We start from the raw sequence: 23,509 nt of genomic DNA on the forward strand, positions 1-23,509 counted from the left end.
CTACTAAAAATGCTGGCTCCTCCGACATCCCAATGGCTTGATTTTGTACATTTTGCACTTGGACGTTTTTTTTTCACCAAAATGGATTAAAAAAACCCCATCCAAATCACAAAACGTTTTTCTTTTTCGAAATTGACCTTCTTTCCTGTTCGGAATTTGGACGTTTTGTGTAAAACGTCCAAATCCAGATTTAGACGTCATATCGAAAATGCCCTTCCACATGTTACAGAATAGTGGAAACTATTATAAAGAATAAAATTACAGTTTATAACAGTTTCCACTATTTTGCCTGGCACTGACATGAGGTTTACCGGTCTGTAATTTCTCAATCACCCCTGGAACCCTTTATTAAAATTGACGTCACATTGGCCACCCTCCAGTCTTCTGGTACTATGGATGATTTTAACGACAGGTTACATATTACTACAGCAGATCAGCAATTTCATGCTTTAGTTCTTTGAGTACCCTTGGATGTATGCCACCCAGTCCAGCTGATTTACTACTCTTTAATTTGTCAGTTTGCTCAGTACATCTTCCTAGTTCAGCAAGATTTCTTTCAGTTCCTCCGCATCCTCACCCTTGAAAATAATTTCCGGTACAGGTAGATCTCTTACATCTCCTTCCGTAAAGACAGAAGCAAAGAATTCATTCAGTTTCTCCACTATGGCCTTGTTGTCCATGAGTGCCCCTTTTGCTCCTTTGGTGTACCTGAAAAAGTTGTTACTGTGAATTTTAGCCTGTGCGGCGAGTTTCTCTTCATATTCTCTCTTAGTCTTCCTTATTAATGCTTTGCATCTGATTTGCTAGTGCTTATGTCCACATGCCCTAAAAACTGATGTTTTTACTCATCCACAGACCGGAAAAACACATAGCCTATGTCATTTTTCTACCTGCAAGACTGCACAATTGATATACATCATCAAATTCCCATGTGATTTACTTTGTCGGTAAAACCAAACACCAAGTCAAAACGCAGTTAATTGAACATAGAAGCTGCATCTGCTGGAATGTTGTCTCCGCGCACTTAGTGGACCACTGGCATTCGTTGAACCATACCATTGATGATTTAAAATTTTTTGTTTATAAGGTTCTAAACCCAGCCCTAGCCACCTCCTCAAATCCGCCCCCAATCGCTTTTTAGAAGACCTCATACCTAAACTACATGCTCCAGCAAGGTCTCTTCCCTGAGGAACATGGCAACATCCTACTCATCCCAATACCGAAAGATACAAAGAAAAAATCGAACGATATCACCAGTTACCACCGAGTTGCATCCATCCCACTAGTAGTCAAATTGATGGAGAGCATAGTGACCAAACAGCTCACCGATTACATGGACAAGTTCTCTTTGCTACATGAATCACAATCAGGATTCCGCTCTTCCCATAGTACTGAAACTGTACTAGTCACTCTCCTAGCCAAATTCAAACATGAAATAGCCTCAGGAAAAAGCATACTGCTCCAATTCGACATGTTGAGCGCCTTTGATATGGTAAACCACAATATGCATCTAGGTCTTCTAGACCACTTCAGGATTGCTGGAAATATACTTAGTTGGATCAAGAGTTTCCTAACTACAAGAACATACCAAGTAAAATCAAATATAAACATATCACAACCGTGGAAACCGGCACCCTGTCAAAAGAAACCAGACAAAAAAAGTTCCAAACAAAAAAAAGTTCCTGACATAAAAGTCCCTGACAAAATAGACTCCTGGCAAAAGGGCCTGATGAAATAGATTTACTGAGAAAGTCCATGGCTTGTCACTTGAAAGTCCTGGCACCTGCCTACGGCTTGACTTCACTATCCACACTTGGTATCTAGTGAGAATCATAAATCTGCTTGACAAGATAATCCAGCTTGATTAAGGAGGTTTCCGTGCCCTGTTTTGAGTAGAGTCTATTTTGTCTTGGGTGTTTTTTTAGGAGGGTTTTTTTTGTCATGGTCTGTTTTGGTTTTAGTCTGTTTTGGGGTTTTTTGTCGGGTTTTATTTGTCATGGTCTATTATGTCGGGGTGCCATGGAAACCGGACTGCGGTGTACCTCAAGGATCACCATTGTCACCAATACTCTTCAATATAATGATGATCCCATTGGCCATGTCCTTATCCAACCAAGGCCTCCACCCATTTATCTATGCAGATGATGTCACAATCTACATCCCTTTCTGACACGATCTATCTGAAATTACCAATGATATCAAACGCGGTTTGAATACCATGGACTTTTGGGCTAATTCATTCCAACTGAAATTGAACACGGAAAAAACACATTGCCTTATCCTCTCACCCCAACACAATAATTACAAACCCACGATCTTAAACACCCCTGACCACACCCTTCCTATTTCAGATAGCCTCAGAATTTTAGGTATTACAATTGACTGTACTCTGATACTTGAGAGCCAAGTAAACTCCACTTTAAAGAAAATATTTCAATCAATGTGGAAACTGAAATGTGTCAAACCTTTCTTCCCAAGGGAAACATTTCTTAACCTTATACAATCAATGGTGCTAAGCCATGCAGATAACTGCAATGGAATCTATGCAGGATGTAAAGAACAATGAAACTACAAACATCCCAAAACACAGCAGCCAGGCTGAGTTTTGGCAAAACACGATTCCAAAGTGCTAAACCCCTCTGAGAAAAGCTGCATTGGCTTCCTATTAAAGAACGTATCAACTTCAAAATCTGCACTTTGGTCCACAAGATTATCTATGGTGTAGTCCCAGGATACATGACTGACCTGATTGATTTTCCAGCCAGAAACAGACCCAATTCTTCACGAACTTACCTGAATGTCCACTACCCAAGCTGCAAAGGACTCAAATGCAAAACAACCTATGCGTCCAACTTTTCCTATGTAAGCACATGACTATGGAACGCACTGCCTAAAGCTGTCAAAACAATTCACGACCATCTAAACTTCCGGAAATCACTAAAGACCCACCTGTTTGGAAAGGCATACCCTACCAACCCAACATAGATGCCTCGACACTGCAACACAGCAAATCCAAATATCGTATTGGACACTATTTTCCCCTCCCTATCTTTGACCCTTATGTGCCTAATCTACCTACCTTATTCGACCCCAACATCTAATTGTATTTGTTCCTCTACCGATCCTGGCGATTGCCTCTCGGTACTATGTAAGCCACATTGAGCCTGCAGATGGGTGGGAAAATGTGGGGATACAAATGTAACAAATAATAATAATAAAGACTTCATGGAGAGGTGGAGACATTGATAAGGTGCTACTGAAAGAAGAACAGAGAACTATGTATCATGTTAAGATTCTAACACTCAGTAGCCTCAACTCAGATCTAGATCTGAGACCTTTCCTTTAAGGACATCAATTTTTACACTCCTATTTTCCTTCTATACATTAAAAGATTATCTACCTTATAATTGAAAGAGAAAAACGCCTAGATTTCGACCCAAATCGGGAGATAGACGTTTATCTCACAAAAAAGAATAAATCGATATAATGGAAAGCCGATTTTGGACGTTTTCAACTGCACTCCATCGCGGAAGCGTACAAAGTTGACGGGGGCGTGTCGGAGGCGTGGCGAAGGTGGAACTGGGGCGTGGTTATCGGCTGAGGAGAGATGGGCGCCTTTCGCCGATAATGGACAAAAAGTATGCGTTTGTAGCTAGAATTTAGGGCACTTTTCCTGGACCCTGTTTTTTCACGAATAAGGCCCCAAAAAGTGCCCTAAATGACCAGATTACCACCAGAGGGAATCGGGGATGACCTCCCCTGACTCCCCCAGTGGTCACTAACCCCCTCCCACCACAAAAAATGATGTTTCACAACTTTTTATTTTCACCCTCAAATGTCATACCCACCTCCCTGGCAGCAGTATGCAGGTCCCTGGAGCAGTTGTTAGGGGGTGCAGTGGACTTCAGGCAGGTGGACCCAGGCCCATCCCCCCCTACCTGTTACAATTGTGCTGTTTAATGCTTAGTCGTCCAACCCCCCCCAAACCCATTGTACCCACATGTAGGTGCCCCCCTTCACCCCTTAGGGCTATAGTAATGGTGTAGACTTGTGGGCAATGGGTTTTGAGGGGGATTTGGGGGGCTCAACACACAAGGGAAGGGTGCTATGCACCTGGGAGCTCTTTTACCTTTTTTTTGTTTTTGTAAAAGTGCCCCCTAGGGTGCCCGGTTGGTGTCCTGGCATGTGAGGGGGACTAGTGCACTACGACTCCTGGCCCCTCCCACGAACAAATGCCTTGGATTTATTCGTTTTTGAGCTGGGCGCTTTCATTTTCCATTATCACTGAAAAACAAAAACGCCCAGCTCACAAATTGTCGAATAAAACATGGACGTCTATTTTTTTTTCGAAAATACGGTTTGGTCTGCCCCTTCACGGACCCGTTCTCGGAGATAAACGCCCATGGAGATAGACGTTTTCGTTCAATTATGCCCCTCTATGTCATATTTTTTGAGAGATTTCACCAATAGAAATTGTCATTGAGGCACATGTTTTCTTAGTATTAGTATTGTAACCACAGGCAGAGAACATGCTTTTTATACTAAATGTATAGTGCAGTGCACATCGCAGACAAAAATGTATGTATTGTCTAAAACAGGGGGACTGCAAAACTTAAAACATAACTATTGTATATATACACAAACTGAGCATTTTTTAGATGGTTTTCCTCTTAACTGGTTTTTGTCATAACCGATTATCTTGTTTAGACTTTTTTTTCTTGCCGGTCTTCAGAAGCTCCGCATCACCATCTCATGTTTTATTCATTTGCCTACATTTAAATACATTTCTGTGATAACGCATTTCCTTTCATTGTATCTCAAACAGTGACATTTTTGGCGCCAAGGTATTTTCATGCAGCGTCTCTTTGTGAGACAGTTTTCCCTTTGATATTATTTTGAGATGTTTAAAGTGCTTCTCTTAGTTTCTTCATGGAATTTTATCTTTTATGTGTAATATAGCAATGGGCCCGTGTCCTGCTGCTTTTTTTTTTCTCCCTAACCAGGTGCAGTTCCTAACCAGTTAAGTTTGACCTGCTGAGCTATAACCAGTTATTTCCATGCATATGTCTATACTTTTAAATATGCAATCATGCGATATATATGGTTGATATGCATGTCTAGCCATGTCATGTTTTTTTTTGTTCTTGTACATTTTTTGTCAATCATGCGGGGGTCTTTTTTACTTTTTACCTCTTTAGTTGACTATCCTGCTTATAATCGAACGAGAAAAACGCCCAAGTTCCGACCTAAATCGGGAGATGGGCGTTTATCTCACAAAAACGAATAAAGCGGTATAATCGAAAGCCGATTTTGGACGTTTTCAACTGCACTCCGTCGCGGATGCGGGCAAAGTTGATGGGGGCGTGTCAGAGGTGTGGCGAAGGCGGAACTGGGGCGTGGTTATCTGCCGAACAGAGATGGGCGCATTTCACAGATAATGGGACAAAAGTATGCGTTTTTAGCTAGAATTTAGGGCACTTTTCCTGGACCCTGTTTTTTCACGAATAAGGCCCCAAAAAGTGCCCTAAATGACCAGATGACCACTGGAGGGAATCGGGGATGACCTCCCCTGACTCCCCCAGTGGTCATAAACCCCCTCCCACCACAAAAAATGATGTTTCACAACTTTTTATTTTGACCCTCAAATGTCATACCCACCTCCCTGGCAGCAGTATGCAGGTCCCTGGAGCAGTTGTTAGGGGGTGCAGTGGACTTCAGGCAGGTGGACCCAGGCCCATCCCCCCCCCCTACCTGTTACAATTGTGCTGCTTAATGCTTAGTCGTCCAACCCCCCCCCCGAACCCACTGTACCCACATGTAGGTGCCCCCCTTCACTCCTTAGGGCTATAGTAATGGTGTAGACTTGTGGGCAGTGGGTTTTGAGGGGGATTTGGGGGGCTCTACACACAAGGGAAGGGTGCTATGCACCTGGGAGCTCTTTTACCTTTTGTTCTGTTTTTGTAAAAGTGCCCCCTAGGGTGCCTGGTTGGTGTCCTGGCATGTTAGGGGGACCAGTGCACTACGACTCCTGGCCCCTCCCACGAACAAATGCCTTGGATTTATTCGTTTTTGAGCTGGGCGATTTCATTGTCCATTATCGCTGAAAAGCAAAAACGCCCAGCTCACAACTTGGCGAATAAAACATGGACGTCTAATTTTTTCGAAAATACGCTTGGGTCCGCCCCTTCACGGACCCGTTCTCGGAGATAAACGCCCATGGAGATAGGCGTTTCTGTTCGATTATGCCCCTCCATGCCTGATTATGCCAACACAGAGCTGTTTTTACTCCAGGCACTTGACATAGCTTTGTTGTTTTAAGTTGGGTCCCATTATTATTATTCTCTAGCTCAATTCAATTTTCACCTTTTTTCTATTTGTCTTTTTTGTCCTTTCCACTTATTTAAGGTAATTTCCACATTGACTATTTCAGTGAATGGAGCAGTCTCCCCTCTTTTTTAAAAATATCCCTCTTTTTAATATACAATGTTAATCTCTTTCACACAGTGTTCTTAGAGTTTGACAGTTTTACTTTTTGCACCTTGCGATTTATGACCTTATTTATATATATATATATATATATATATATATATATATATATATATATATTTTTTTTTTTTTTTTAATACCTCAGGTTCATATTATTATAGTTATACTTTTGATATTTGTGCAACCCATTGGTCTCTATACTCATCAAATTTGTTGGTTTTGTGTGTTTTTTTTAATTTGATGTCCTATATATGTTTTTGATTATATTTTATGTTTTCTTTATACCCTGAGGCAGGTGAGCACACCAGCCGAAACATGGCCCATGTCAAGTCTTTTGTGCCACAATAAAGATTTATTTTTGGACACTCCCTACGTGGAAGTCAGTGTGTTATTCTCTACTCTTCTGTTTGCACAGGTAGATTCCTTACAACATCTTCCGTAAAGACCGAAGCAAAGAATTCATTCAGTCTCTCCACTGTGGCCTTGTCCTCCCTGAGTTCCCCTTTTGTTCCTTTATGATCAAATAGTCCCACAGATTGCAGGCTTTCTGCTTCTCATGTACCTGAAGCAAGTTTCTCTTCATATTCTGTTTTATGCTTCTTTATCAATGCTTTCCATCAAACTCGCAGGTGCTTATTTTGCTTCTTATTTTCTTCATTATGGCCCTTTTTCCATTCCTTAAAGGATGTTCTTTTGGCTGTAATAGATTTTCACTTCACCTTTTAACCACCTTTTTGGCTGTTGTTTTCTCTTCTTTCTACCTTTGGAAATATGTGGAATGCATCTGATCTGGGCTTCCAAGATGGTATTTTTGAACAATATTCATGCCTGATTAAAAGTCCTAACCTTTGCAGCCGATCCTTTTATTTTCTTTTTAACCATTTTTCTCATTATATCATGGTCACCCTTTCGAAAATTAAATGCTGCTACAGTAGGATTTTTTTGTGTGTGGCTTCACTCCAGGTATTAGCTCAAACTTGATCATACTATGATCACTGTTTCCAAGCGGATCCAACACCGTTACCTCTCGTACTATGCCCTGCATTCCACTAAGGAATAGATCTAAAAAGGCTCCCCCTCTTGTCTGTTCCCAGTTGTTGCAAGAAGCAGTCATTTATTAGTCTAGACATTTTACCTCCCTAGCGCTCCCTGGTGTAACATTTATCCTGCCAATTTTGGGGTAATTGAAATCACCCATTATTATACTATTGCCCAATTTTGTAAAATCTATTTTAAGAAGTTTTTATTTTGGTTCAGTAAAAGTTATCAGAATCTTTTAAAGTACCAGCTTATCTCTGAGAGCAATGTGCTACCAAAATCTGTTTGTGCATCATCTGTAGAAATTGACACTTCTAAGAGAGTATGTCAACTTGTTAGCAAAATATGCTTCCTGAAACACAATTAAGAAATATAGCACATGATTACCAGATTGTGCCATGATACATTGCATCACATAAGTAGTCAATAACTAATCACTAGCATTGAATTCAGCATTCCTTCCCATTGTTGGCTTATAAAGAAGACAAGGCATCAAGGCTTTACCTTTAACTCTATGGAAAGGGTGGGGGAATGGAAAGAACACTCAAGACAAAAGGCCATTATTTTGGTGTTGTGTGATGTAACTAAACAGGTTGGACTGCTACCTCTGAGTCATCAAACCACATAATTCGTTTTACAAAAAAGAATTTGAAAAAAAAGGATGTCTAGAATTTGCTAGGTCAAGATTTGCTATACGCATTAATTTCAAGATCCATTCAGAAGCTATGATAATGTTACAGGACCTAAGATTTCTCCAAGTTCATTATTTCGTACTGGTAGCATACTTACAGCCAGTGTTAATGACATGCAAGTAAGGCAGACAGGGGTCCTTTTACCAAGCTGCAGTAAAAAGGCCCTGCAGTAGCGGCGGGGGCTGTTTTTTGCTGCACGCCAGAGCCCTTTGTACCGCAGCAGGTAAAAAGCCTTTAAAAGACATGGCAATGCGGTAAGATTATTCTTACCGCATGACCAATGTGGGGGGTGGTGGGGAGAGAGCACTTGCCGCTACCCATTGAGGTGGTGGCCGCAACTCCAATTACTATCCGGGTTAGTGCTGTGCTAGAAATTTCACATAGCGCCGGAAATGGTGCACACTCGAGGAGAAATTACTGCCAACGACTGCGTCGGGCCAGCGGTAGTTCCAGATTGCCATGTGGCAATCCTTTAGTAAAAGGACCGCCTATATTTTACCTTGACATTATCCATGAGGTGTAGTTAAGTTTTTAGTGCATCTGCATAGTCTATTTCCTTACGTCATTAGCTTAGTTTTAGCACATCAACTGTCACATGCTAATTTATGTGTGTTAAAAGCAGTGGTTCCCAAACCTGGTCTTGGAGGCACCCCCAGTGGTGTACCAAGGGCGGGGCGGTAGGGGCAGACTGCCCCAGGTGCAGATCAAAGGGGGGGTGTTCCACTCCTGCTGCTCCGTCAATCCCTGCCTTCCAGGATTCTTCTAAAACTTTTAAACTTTCTGCGGCCTGCGTGCACCTTCCTGCAACTTCCACCCCTACTGGGCCGCTGCATCTCCTCTCACGCCGTCCTTCGCCTTCCTGAAGCAGTCTGTGCCTTCTCTGCAACCTCCACCCCTGCTGAGCCACTGCATCTCCTCTCTCTGAGATGCAGCGGTCTGGCGGAGGTTCAGGTTGCAGAGAAGTAACAGGCTGCTGCAGGAAGGCGAAGGACGGAGAGACTCTTCGTCCTTTGTCTTCCTGCAGCCTGTACCTTCTCTGCAACCTCCATCCCCTCCTCCCGGGCCGCTTTGCTGTATCTTCTGTCTGTCACCAGCGTTCCTCGCCTTCCTGCTCATCCACTCCACTCCCACCAGGCCTCCGCTGCTACTAGTCTGACGGAGCCAGAGGAGAAGTAACAGTACTAGCAGTGGTGGACAGGTGGCGGCAGCAGCAGCAGCAGCAAAGTGACTGTGAGTAAATTATGTTGTTATTGTTGGATGGATGATCGCAGCGGACCCGAGGTCTTCTCTGTCCTACCCGTGGCTGCCGACCCCACCTCTTTGAGGTCACTTCCAGATGGTTCCTTCCAGAGCAGAACCAGCAGCCACAGGCAATTAGGCCCCACAATCTTATTATTTTTATTTCATCCTGCATTGGCTCTTTTAAAAAACCTTGTTATTGCTGCTGCTGTTGCTTTGGAGCAGGAACAGGAGCAGCAGCAGCATGGAGTGGGGTATGAAATGTGAAAAGGAGAGAGGGGGCCCCAAAGCACTGGATGAGCAAGAAGAGGCAAGAGGACAACATGGAAGGGAGAGAGAAGGCAGACACAGAGATGGGGGGTGCGAACATTGATGGGAGAGAAGGGGCAGATCATGATGCTGGATGGAAAAGGGCAGGGGGGGAAGACGGATGTAAAGGGACAGAGAGAGGGGGCAGTTGCTAGATGAAATGGGGCAGAGAGGGGACAGACGCTGGATGGAAGGGAGAGAAAGGGCAGATGCTGGATGGAAGGGACAAAGGTCAGACACTAGATGGAAGAGAGAGAGAGAGGGCAGATAGGGGGCACTGTCTGGGCAGACTGGATAGAAAGGGGCAGAGAGAGGGAGCAGATGCTGGATGGAAAGGGGCAGAGAGAGGGTGCAGACGCTGGATGGAAAGGAGCAGAGAGAGGGGGCAAATGCTGGATGGAAGGGACGATAGAGGGCAGACGCTGGATGGAAAGGAAAGAGTGAAGAGCAGGTGGTGTGGTAGTGCTGCCACAGCCCATTCACTTTGAATGGGCTATGGCAGCACTACCACACTGTAGAGCACCTTAGTAAATGAACCCCTAAATATATTAGTCCAATAAAAAGGTATTATCTTATTTTCCATATTTGTTTTATTTCTATTTGTTAATTTGTAAAGTGGTGATTACATCTGTTATATTTATATTTTGCACAGTACTAGGGGACATGCATACATCATCACTATCACTGTTTCTGCTTCTGTGGTGTTGCATTGTATGCAGAGTCTTCTGGGGGGCTTCAGTTTAAATTTTCTCTACATATTTCTATTTTTAGTTCTTACTTATTCTATACTGAATTAGAGTGTGTCTGTGAAAAAGAAATGGTTTCTTTTGGCATTGACTATGCAGGATCGGCGATCTGTACTATTCTGACTGGTTTTGTTTTACAATAGGAGTATTGATGTTCTACTGCTCTCTGCAATGTTTAACATAGTAACATAGTAAATGACAGCAAATAAAGACCTGAAAGGTCCATTCAGTCTGCCCAACAAGATAAACTCATTTTACATGAGTTTGATATACAGTATGTATACCTGAGTTTGATTTGTCCTTGCTATTCTCAGGGCACAGACTGTAGAAGTCTGCCCAGCACTGTTCTTGTACTAAAAGTTCTAAAGCTAATGTCGAAGCCCCTTAAATTTACACTCCAGCTCATCCATATCTATTCAAGTTACGATCAGGGCGTAGACCATAGAAGTCTGCCCAGCACTGGTTTTGCTTCCCAATTACCGGCGTTGCCACCCAATGTCCATTAAGATTCTGTAGATCCATTCCTTCTAAACAGGATTCCTTTGTGTTTATCCCACGCATGTTTGAATTCCATTACCGTTTTCATCTCCACCACCTCCCGCGGGAGGGAATTCCACGTATCTACCACCCTTTCCGTGAAAAAATACTTCCTGACATTACTCCTGAGTCTGCCCTCATTCCTTTTAAATTCATGTCCTCTAGTTCTACCACCTTCCTGTCTCTGGAAAAGGTTTGTTTGCGGATTAATACTTTTCAAATATTTGTATCATGTCACCCCTGTTTCTCCTTTCCTCCAAGGTATACAAGTTCAAGTTGGCAAGTTTCACCTGGTACCATTTGCAACGCAAATCCCATACCATTTTTGTAGCTTTTCTTTGCACCACTTCTAGTCTTTCTACATCTTTAGCAAGATACGGCCTCCAAAACTGAACACAGTATTCCAAGTGGGGCCTCACTAACGACTTGTAGAGGGGCATCAACACTTCCTTTCTTTTGCTGGTATTATCCCTCTCTATGCAGCCTAGCATCCTTCTGGCCACAGCTGTCGCCTTGTCACATTGTTTCTTCACCTTTATATCCTCTGACACCAACACCCCAAGGTCTCTCTCCTGAGTCGAGCCTTCTAATCTCTCCCCTCCTATCCAGTACCTCTCTTTTGGGTTTCTGCACCCCAAGCACATCACTCTGCACTTCTTCCAGACCCTCAACCATTCTTCTAACTTTTGGAGATCCCTTCTCATCGCTTATACTCCCTTCAGGGTATCCACTCTATTGGCTATCTTGGTGTCATCTGCAAAAAGGCAAACCCTTTCTTCCAACCCTTCAGCAATATCTCTCACAAATATATTAAACAGAACAGGCCCCAGAACTGACCCCTGAGGAATTCCACTGCTCACCTTCCTTTCCTCTGAGCGGATTCCATTTACCCACCCTCTGCCACCTGTCGGTCAACCAGTTTCCTATCCAGTTCACCACTTTCAGTCCTAAGTTGAGCCCTTTCAGCTTATTCATGAGTCTTCTGTGGGGGACAGTATCAAAGGCTTTACTGAAATCCAAGTAGATTACATCTAGCGCATGTCCTTCATCCAGTTCTTTGGTCACCCAGTCAAAGAAGTCAATAAGATTTGTTTGGCAGGATTTTCCTTTGGTAAAGCCATGTTGCCTCGGGTCCTGTAACCCGTTGGCTTCTAGAAAGTTAACTATCCTTTCTTTCAGCAGCGACTCCATTATTTTTCCTATCACTGACGTGAAACTTACCGGTCTGTAGTTTCCCACTTCTTCCGTGTTTCCACTTTTGTGAAGTGGGACCACATCTGCTCATCTCCAATCTCGCGGAACCTCTCCTGTCTCTAAAGATCTATTAAATAAATTTTTAAGAGGTTCCGCGAGGACCTCTCTGAGCTCTCTCAGTATCCTGGGATGTATCTTAACCGGCCTCATAGCGTTGTCCACCTTCAGATTCTCCAGTTGTTTATAAACTCTTTCTTCCATAAACGGCGCAATATCTACTCCATTCCCAGATACTCCCTCGGTAGATTTTCCTCCATGAACACCAAAGAGAAGTAATTGTTTAGCACGTTCGCTTTATCCTCCTCACTCTCCACATAGCCATTCTTGTTATCTTTCAGTCTTTCAGTTCCATTCCTATCTTTTCTACTTCCTCCAATTTATCTGAAAAAGGTCTTGTCACCTCTCTAGACATCTTTAGTCATTTTTCTTCCGCTGGCGCTTTCACTAGCCGTATTTCCCTCTTCGCTTCTTTGAGTTTAATCTGATAATCTTTTCTGTGATCCTCGCATTGCGTTCTTTTCTATTTCTTGACCAAAGCCTCTTTTGCTCTATAATTTTTTCAGCTACTTGTTTGGAGAGCCATATAGGCTTCCTGCTTCACTTATTTGTTTACTTTCCTTGCGTAAAGATCAGTTACATAGTAGTAGATGACGGCAGAAAAAGACCTGCATGGTCCATCCAGTCTGCCCAACAAGATAAACTCATATGTGCTCCTTTATGTGTATACCTTACCTTGATTTGTACCTCTCCTTTTCAGGGCACATACCATATAAGTCTGCCCAGCACTATCCCCGCCTCCCAACCACCAGCCCCGCTTCCCACCACCGGTTCTGGCACAGACCGTATAAGTCTGCCCATCACTATCCCCACCTCCCAACCACCAGCCCCGCTTCCCACCACCGGTTCTGGCACAGACCGTATAAGTCTGCCCATCACTATCCCCACCTCCCAACCACCAGTCTCGCCTCCCACCACCGGCTCTGGCACAGACCGTATAAGTCTGCCCAGCACTATCCCCGCCTCCTGCCACCGGCTCTGCCACCCAATCTCGGCTAACCTCCTTAGGATCCATTCCTTCTGAACAGGATTCCTTTATGTTTATCCCACGCGTGCTTGAATTCTGTTACCATTTTCATTTCCACCACTTCCCGCGGGAGGGCATTCCAAGCATCCACTACTCTCTCTGTGTGAAAAAATACTTCCTGACATTTTTCTTGAGTCTCCCCCCCTTCAATCTCATTTCATGTCCTCTCGTTCTACCTCCTTCGCATCCCCATATTTATAGCTGCCTTTAGCTTTGACCACTGATTTTCCACTTCTCCTATGCCTTCCCACACCAACAGCTCCTTTAGGTATTCCCCCATTTTATCAAGATCAGTACATCTGAAATCCAGTACTTTGAGTTTTATGTGTCCACACTCCACCCTTGCCCTTATAACAAACCATATCGTGCTATGGTCACTATTACATAGGTGGGCACCCACCTGGATATTGGAAACACTTCCTCCATTCGTGAGCACTAGATCCAGCATTGACCCTTCCCTCATGGGTTCCGTCACCATTTGTCTGAGCAAGGCACTTTGACAGGCATCCACAATCTCCCTACTTCTTTACAATTCTGCAGACGGAACATTCCAATCCACATCAGACAAGTTGAAATCTCCCGACAGTAGCACCTCCCCTTTCATACCAATGTTTTGAATATCTTCTATCAGATCCTTGTCTAGCTTTTCCTTTTGTGCTGGAGGTCTGTAGATAACCTCCATGTGGATACAGGTTCCATTTTCTCTTTCCAGGACGATCCATAAAACTTCTTTCTTTCCCCATGTTCCCTGCATTTCAGCCGCTCTGATATTGTCTGTCACAGCACCATTCCTCCATCTCTTCGGCCTTCTCTATCCTTCCTAAAAAGATTATAGCTTGGTATAGTCGCATCCTATTCATGGGAATCATTGAAACACATCTCTGTAATAGCAACAATATCCAAGTTTTCTTCAAACATCAGGGCTTGCAAGTCTTGAACCTTTTTACCTAGACTACGAGCATTTGTGTTTATTGCTTTCCATGTGCACAGTGAGTTTAGCTGGTTTTCTATATTTAGGTGACCTTTCCCTCTGCCATCATGTTGCCTTTTCCTTATATGTGCTTATGGTATGGTAGAATTGCTCTGTAGGTCATAAGTGATATTTGTTATATTTTGTATTAATTCACAGTAGGCCTAGTACTAGATTTTGGATTTCATATGAAGAAGGGGGTTAAAAAATTATTGGCCCCAGGTGTCAAGTACACTAGGTACACCACTGGGCATCCCAGTCAGTCAGGTTTTCAGGATATCGAAAATGAATATTCATGAGAGAGATTTCCATGCACTGCCTCTACTGCATGCATATCTCTCATATGAATATTCATTGTGGATATCCCGAAAACCTGACCGGCTGAGGTACCTCCAGGACCAGGTTTGGGAACCACTGGTTAAAAGCATAAGTAAACAGGGCTTTTAACACATTGCTGTTTGGCAAAAGCATTAGTGAGCTTGTGTGCATTAGCCCCCAAACAAAACTGAGAAAAGTTTCATTAATATATTAAAACTATACACTTATATTAAATCTGTGCAGTTTTATGTAGGACAGGAGTATGAAATTTCAGTGATCTCTTAGTACAGTTTTATACAAATTACAAGAAATGTTAATTTTATCTGACTTCATAGCAATAAATGTATTTCTGTTAACAGGTTTATCAAGTTGAAGAAGAAATGCGTCAGCTTCTACAAGAAACAGCAAAAAGCAAGAAGGCCATGGAGGAAAAAATAAAGAGACTTACAAGTGCTCTAAGTGACATTCAGCAAGACCTCTGATGGCGTTTTGAAAAACTGAGGCAAAACATTATTTAATACTTTGTAAATACTTGCTGTCTAAAATGGGAAAGATGGAAGCCCTTAACTTTTTATGAATGATCCCAATGGGAACCCATTTCATTCATAGCTTTCCTAGAGATCCTCATATGCTTCGATACTAACAAGTGCTTCCCATGATCTTCTGTCCCATTAGTATAATACGGGACAGAATTACACTTATGATTTAATATTTAATTTTTTTTATTAAAGTATAAAAAGGAACAATATTCTGTACAACTGATGTTTATAAATCACAATTAGAAAACAATAACTTAACACTTGCTTTCCTCGTACTCTATAAATAGGTTATCCTACTCTTAAAGATATATGTTTAAAGTCTGTTTATGAGCATTCATTTCAATTTCAAGGGGCAAGAATTTGGAATATGCTCCCCTGAGAAATGATGTAAAGACAAGGAGTGGGAACAGAGTCAGGCTCTTCGAAAAAGACCAGAGACGCTGAATGTAGATAGCAAACTTTAATAAAGGATGACTCAACAAGGTATCATGTTTCTGTACACAGAGTGCCTTCTTCAGGAGTCTGCACAGATACAAATAAAAGCATATAAACAAATCATATAACAAATATGTATAAAACATTTGCACAAAAATTTGACATGACTATTAGATATACAATAGGGAATAAAAAATTGAAGAAACATATAGATGATCAGTTAAAATAGAAATTTAAAATAAGTATTAAGAGAATATAAACATGTGAAAGGATCTATTGCAGGGTTTTTCATTTATTTATCTGCTGGGCCACGTCTTTAGGCATTATCTGGCATATTTCAAGTCTATGGCGGGTGTGGTGTATGATTATGTTGCAGTAAGATGCGTGAGAAACTGGGCACATGATGGAAGGATGTTGCAGATGGTAGGAGTCTGATCAGCAGATTCTTGTTACCACATCAAAGGCAGACAAGACCCACTTATATACCTACTACTCTGGTTTATATATACCATCATCAATTTTTCTTTTGTTGATTTTTATTTGGGGGAAAAAAAATTTTGTATTATATAAATTTTTGAAAAGTGCTCAGTTCGCCCATCAGTCATATTAAAAGTGACTGGCTGAGTAGTGAGCCACCATCACACTTCGGCGTTCTCAAATATTGGGAGACTATTTACTTTTCCCACAAACTTATACCTGAAAATTAACCCACGTCAAATGGTAGGTACCCTTGCGGTTAATCACTAAGATTTCAACATACTGCTTGATCAAATTTAGTAAATCCCCTAATAACTAAATTATATCTCAATTAGGCATTGAGTATGCGGTAAAGTGCTTCTCCTATAAGGGATCTTCTACAAAGGATTTTGTATCTTGATACCACAGTAATCAAATCTAGATCTATCTAGTCTCATAAATATGTATCCATTTACAACAAAGATAAATGACTTATCTGTAAACCTTCATGTCCCGCCAAAGTGTTGATTGTCTCTTAACTCCGTCCAGTGTGTAGTTCATCGTGTAGTATCACCAAATCAAACCAATTATGAAAATTGTGTCACAATCTGTGTAATTCAAACAGTCCTTGCTTTAAATCTTTGACTTAATCTTACTGGTGCGTATTATTGGATAGTCATTTGATCGCACAAATCAGCTGAGTTTCATTATGTCTTCTTCAGGAGGAAGCCGTTAAAAAGTTCATACACAATAGAAACTCCACCATGAATCTCTATATTTGTTTTTTTAGCACCTCTATCTAATAACTCAAGCCAAATAAACTGAGAAAACGAAACATATGATTCTAAACAATCTCATACATGAATATATATTCTCAAAATGGTCACTTACCAAATGGGAACTCCAACCACAGTCAATCGGAATAATTTTATTTATGGCATTTATATCCCACATTATTCCCACCCACAGGCAGGCTCAATGTGGCGTACAATAGTCTATTAAGCAACATTAAACAAAATACAGTAATTAGTGTCAGAGGAGGGAAAGAGGAACAACAGGAGGAGAAGATGACAATTTATCGCTATGGCAGCCGTGGTTCAGAAGGATGCGTTCAACCATGAAGTCGAACTAGTTTAAATAGGAACCGGAAATAGACCATCTCACTCATGCATGGGTGGGCACTATGACCTTGACCCAAACATCACTATTTATTCCGTATAACAAAATCAGCCTATCCATTCAACTTCTCGATTTAGACCTATTGGGTCAATACATATAAATCGTTGTTCCTTAGTGAACAATATATCCGAAGCATTACCCCCATTTGGCATATTTATCAGCAAAAGAACTATAAATTTCAAATCTTGTTGCATATGGTTGTTCGCGGACCAGTGTGAAGTTAATGGAGCTTCCTCCTTGTGGTGTCTTAGATTACTCAAGTGTTCACCTATACGCACTTTTATGGGGCATCTGGTTTGACCAATGTAATAAAGGTTACATGGGCATGTTATACAATATACTACATTCGAACTTGTGCAGTCTGTATATTGTCTCAACTTAAACACTTTTTGGGATCCCAGTATATTGATGTAATCCACTTGTATAGCATATTTACAAAATTTGCAATGGCCGCAGATATGATGACCTGGTTGCTGAGTATATTCCTGTTTATGAGTGTTCAGAATTTCACCAAGATTGCGACTCCATGTGTAAACAAATTTTGGATAATCCACAAACACTGAGTGTACCTGTAAAACATGCCAGAACCTTTGTAGAATCCCCCGTACTCGGTGCACTTGTGTGGAGTAAGGTAAAACACACCAGTGACGAATCCGGTGTTTGCGGACGGTCCTGTAAAAGCCCCTCCCTATTGCTGAAAGAGGCTTTTTTATATGCTTGACGGACCACCCGCTGGGGGTATCCCCAATCCACAAATCTATGATTTAACTTCTTAGAGTGCATTTTAAACTGGTCCTGGGTTGAACATAACAGCTTGATTCTCAAAAACTGGCCCATGGGAATGTTGTTACGTAAACTTTTCGGGTGAAAGCTGGAATATTATAACAAAGTATTTCTATCACTTTCCTTCCTTTATAATGTAGTAGAAAAGCCCCCATATTATCCATGGAGACATTAATATTGAGAAAATTGACTTGTGTAGGGTTGTAAGAGGTGGAAAACGTAATTGCTGAATCCACTTGATTAAGATATGAAAAAAACGTTTCTAATTTTTCTGACAATCCCTGCCATACCATGATCACATCGTCAATGAACCTTTTCCACATAATGATATTAGATTGAAATTGACTTTGATAAACATATGCTTCCTCAAACTTAGTCATGTATAAGCAAGCGATGGAAGGAGCTACTGTTGCACCCATCGCTATACCCCAGATTTGTAAATAATATTATTTTTCAAATCTGAAATAGTTATTTTTTATGACGAATTTGGTCATTTTGTTCAACAAAGACAGCTTAGGGCCCGAAATAGGCGACTGAGAGGGCATTGATGTCCATGGTGACTAGAAAAAAATTTTTATTATTTGAATGTAAATCTAATTGTTGTAAAGTTTGAATAACATGAAGAGAATCTCTGACATATGACTTGACCGATGGAACATATGATTTCAAATAATAATCTACATATTGGGATTGTGGTTCCATAATGGACCCTCTACCGGATACGATAGGACGTCCGGGAGGTTTATGAATAGACTTATGTACCTTCAGAACAAAATATATGTAAGGGATCTTAGGGTATTGCTGATACAGAAGTCTATATTCTTCCATGGTAATGGTGCCATCCAGATTGACCAGAGTCAGAAGCTGGTTAACTGTGTCCTGAATGCTTAGAGTTGGATCATCTTGAAGTCTGCTATAAAAACTGGTGGTGTTGTCTGTATGCCTCTCCTGAGTAATCTGCATAATCCATGATGACAATGGCGCCCCCCTTATCTGCTCTTTTAATGATTAGGGACGTATTACATTGCAAATGGTGCAAAGCTAATCTTTGAGATATAGTTAAACTAGAGAATGTTCTATATTTGTTTGATTCCATTTTAGACAGTTCCTGAAACACTAGCTTCTCAAAAGTTGCTATATTAGGGTCAGTAGGGCCCGGAGGGGTCCATACCGATGGAATTTTACCCTGCAATGGAAACTGTAACGGATCTGTCTGGACTTGACTTGAGTTTGCGTATAAAATTATATAAACACAGTCTAGTATCATAAGCATCATAATAAACAGATGGAACAAAAGTCATTCCCTTGGACAATACTGCCAATTCATCAATCGATAACTGATGGTTAGATATATAAATCACTTGACTCAACGAGGTTTTGTTTGCCGTTTGGGTTTGCTGTTTTTCATTAAAGGGACTTGTACGGGTGGTTGAACTGGTGTTTCCGGTTCCATTCGTAAAAAAGAATCTGATAGACCATCGCCAGTATTAGATGTAGCTACCTTTAATTTGCCTCCCCTATCATTGGATCTCTTACCATCCTCACTCGAGGAATCACTTGAGGATAATTTAAATGTAACATGTTTGTTGTTTTTGTATTGTTTACTCCGTAGATTTGTCCATCCACTTATATACGTAACCCTTAGTATAATCTAATTCGTCCCTTCAAAACTTACTGACTTTAATTTTCCTTTATTCACTCTTATATTGCTCCATCTGTTGACTGTGTTCCCTAAATTGTTTATCATATTCCATTGTCATCATGGATGCCTGCATTCCAGTGAGTTTAGCTTCCAATTCCTGCTTTTGTTGTACTATGACTTCTTGTAGGACATCTACTGTAAGCAACATCAAGTCAAGTGAACATTGTGAAATCACTTTATTCCATTGTTCTATATACCGGGTGTTTCCTAGGAACTGAGGCTCCTTAGTAAATCGAAGCCCCTGGGGAATCCTTTGCACATGGCAATACTCAACCAACGCAGCTGAATGTAATTCAGATCGTATCAAGGCTTTATTAAGTTTCTGAATTTCTGACCAATCCTGAAGGTCCCCCATATCAGATCCATCAAGTAATCTAGTGGATGACATTAATTCAGCAATACGTTCCTCGGACAACCCTGATTTGGAGTCCCACTTGGCAGTGGCCATATTTCCCAATTCAATTTGTATATCACAATATATATATATAGAGAGAGGGAATATGCAAAATATAAACATATCTCTTACTAATTCAACACAAATTCAAGATATCTATGAATCTTTATTCTTATATAACTACTACTCTGGTTTATTTTGGGGAAAAAATATTTTTGTATTATATAAATTTTTGAAACGTGCTCAGTTCGCCCATCAACAAATGAAAAAGAAAAATTGATGATGGTATATATAAACCAGAGTAGTAGGTATATAAGAATAAAGATTCATAGATATCTTGAATTTGTGTTGAATTAGTAAGAGGTGGTTTGACACCTGGCTACTATGCCCTCACATTGTTTCACAGGTATGTTGTCCCCCGCATTCCTGCATCTACTTGACCCAATGATAGATTGTTATGATCTGTAAACAGGCCCTTTCCTACGGGTACATCTCAGGTGGTATGTTGATTTCATGTCATGTCTTACTGTATAGTTGGCACACTGTCGATGTGTTGACCCCATTAGTATATGACATGCTCTGCCTGCTTCAAAAAATAGCCCATTATAAACCATAAAGCTGTATTTCTCTGTTGATCACCCTCCCCTCACCTATCCACACCTATCCTGTTAGAATATCAATGATATGCTTTGATGTTCCTATGCATACCTCCTACCCACCCCATCCTCCCACCCTGTCAGACTGTCATAGTAATGCTTGAATGTTTTCACTTATATACACTGTCAGCTAGCACATTTGCTTATTTCCGATCTGACGAAGAAGGGCAACCTTCGAAAGCTAATCAAGAAATGTATTAAGTTATGTCCAATAAAAAGGTATTATCTTATTTTCTTTTCCATGTTTTATTTTGTTTGATTTCTATTGATAACCTTAAGAGTGGACTAACACGGCTACCACACTCCTCAAGCTTCAAATTTAAATGGTTTATTGCACAAAATGTGTTTAAAAAAGTTTCAAACTTGTTAATAAATAGTTAAAATTTGTTAAAACCATTAAAACAAATATATATGTTAATATGTTTTAAAAAGAAAACCCAGGTTTAAAAAAACATCTGTATTAAAATATAGCAAAGTGCGAAAGGTATTAATACTGCACCATAAGTGTAAAGTGCAAAAGGTGTTTACATTGCACTATATGTATGTAAAATGCTGTTCTAACATAAAATGTTCTGTTGACAACAACATACCCTTAAATTACCTACGGATTATATACTCAACTACAAATGTGTTTTACTTCTCCATGCAACTTCAGCAACAGAGATTATCAGATAAGTATATTAACTAATTCACTTTGTTTGCTTAAGCTCTGTTTTATTCTGAAAGCTTTACTCAACGAATTGATCCTTTGTGTTGTTTTGTTATCTTTCAGAACCAAGCTTCCCTGTCCTCCCATAGAAATGAACCCAGGAATCTGGAACTCAGGTAAGTACCCCAAATTATAAGAGAGTCATCTTCTAAGCAGTACTGTGTGATGATGTGGACACTTAGCTGGACTGTACACCTTGCTTGAATGGAAACTTTGGTCTTTCTTGACGGTGGTGCACTTGTTGCTCCAGCGTTGTCTACCTGGAACTTCTTGGAAACCTGTTTCTTTAACCAACTTAAAAGGATAAAAACTCTGTCTCCCTCTCAGGTGACAAACTACTATTAATGGCTTTTAATTTTATCAAATACTGTGGCCAAGGAAACTAAAGAAAATCAATCAATAATTAATTTCCCTACTGAAAATCTAGTCTGATTTACTTTCCCTAAGAAGGAACATTTGGCTTCTGAAATTTTAATGCAGCTTGCAGGCAGGCTTCCACCTTAATCATAGTCTCACTAGAGCATATAGACTTTTCAGTGGCAAGCCAGCAAAGAACACCAGCTTTACTAACTCAGTTTGTGGCATGCTCTCACCCCAATCAAGCACACTGTGGCATATAAACCTTTCAGTGACAAGCCAGCCACTAAATGTACCCAGATTTTCCATGCCACAGTAGCACATCTACTTTCACACACCTATGGTCTCAGATTTTAAAACCACACATTTATAAACATGTTCTTGAATAAATTATGTTAAAATTATATAAATTTCTTACTTCAGACTAAAGATCCAAGATGGCGTCTAGCTGAGCGGATGTGTGTTTAGCTCTCTCCTACCTCCACTGAAATTTGCACACGGAGACTCGCTTACCGTTATGGGGAAGCGAAAGGGTAAACCCAGTGCACTTATCTCCGCAGGCAGGGTGGAACCTGCTCCATTGAGGCAGATGACTCTGGCAGAAATGGGATTGCTAATGACGGGAGCTGGCGGTTTCGCTACGGGCGGTCCGGACAATCTTACTGACCTGAGCGCCGAGGGAGTCTCGCTGAGTCCTCCCCCAATGGCTGTAGCCCCAAGGCCAGGAGAGAGGCAGGATACAGCGGTGGAACAGAGCAAGGAATCCAGAAGTCGGTCCCCTGCGCTCGTTTGTGGAGACCCCGCTGCTTCCTCAATGCCAGAAGGAACACCATTGCAGGCGAATGTATCACCTGCAGTGAATCTGAGCGTGCCCTCTGTAGTGCTGGGAGATCTGAAAAGACCTACAGCTATCACCCTAGAAGCTCTATGGGAAGCAATACAAGGCCTAAACTCCAACGTACAACAGATGCTCGAATCCTAACGGGAGAATTGGCAGAGATAAAGCAAACTCAGATAGCTATTTCTCTTAAAATTGCAGAGCATACAACTAAACTGAATGTTTTGGACAATGACTTTAAAACTGTGAAATCCTCAACAGAAATGTTGATGAAAAGCTCTAATTTTCAGCAGCGTAAAATAGATTTCCTTGAAAATCAAATTAGGATTAATAACTTACGAATCCCTCTGAGGGATTCCCACCTATCATTAGAGTGCAATATATTTCTGGTGCAAGAAGGGGTGATATTGTCACGTCTGTGGCCGTGACCACCCTCAGCCTTACCTTCTTTCTGGGGGTCAGCAGCTCTGCTGGCTTCTGTCTGTGTTTGTGCTAGTCTTGTCTCTGTCCTGGTGTGCTGGCTGCTTCCAGCATGAACCTGATTGCTTCACTAGACCTCACCTGTGTGGGCTATGCCTCTCTAGGGAGCCAGCATCTAAGATAGCTGCCACCGGCTCTGTGCCAGCTTCCAAGATGGCTCCTGCTTGTCTTTCCTGTGGGCTCACTTCCTATGTATGCCAAGGCCCTCGAGAACGCAACAGATATTCCTCAAAACCCTCAAGCTGCTACGAATCTAACTGACTTCCTAGAAAATTCTATGGAGGTCATAACTGAGAGAACCACGTTGC

General features: G+C 41.3%; 1 protein-coding gene and 1 long non-coding RNA gene across 2 annotated transcripts in view; one reads left to right on the forward strand and one right to left on the reverse strand.

The window, feature by feature from the left end:
- LRRCC1 (leucine rich repeat and coiled-coil centrosomal protein 1) overlaps positions 1 to 16,562 on the forward strand; it is a 154,074-nt gene extending 137,512 nt beyond the window's left edge. Inside the window, exon 19 of the mRNA XM_030216082.1 lies at positions 15,033 to 16,562. Within this exon, the coding sequence (XP_030071942.1) occupies positions 15,033 to 15,155 (123 nt within the window). The 3' untranslated portion in view covers positions 15,156 to 16,562. The remainder of the gene's footprint in view (positions 1 to 15,032) is intronic.
- On the reverse strand, positions 1,391 to 15,113 carry LOC115478608. The gene is made up of 3 exons (XR_003943555.1): positions 15,031 to 15,113; positions 2,562 to 2,568; positions 1,391 to 1,402 (listed from the first exon to the last, which is right to left on the reverse strand). It is a non-coding gene; the product is annotated as an uncharacterized LOC115478608 (long non-coding RNA).
- Positions 16,563 to 23,509: the final 6,947 nt, after the last annotated feature.

This window comes from Microcaecilia unicolor, chromosome 1, assembly GCF_901765095.1.
Source record: "Microcaecilia unicolor chromosome 1, aMicUni1.1, whole genome shotgun sequence".
NCBI lineage: Eukaryota > Metazoa > Chordata > Amphibia > Gymnophiona > Siphonopidae > Microcaecilia > Microcaecilia unicolor.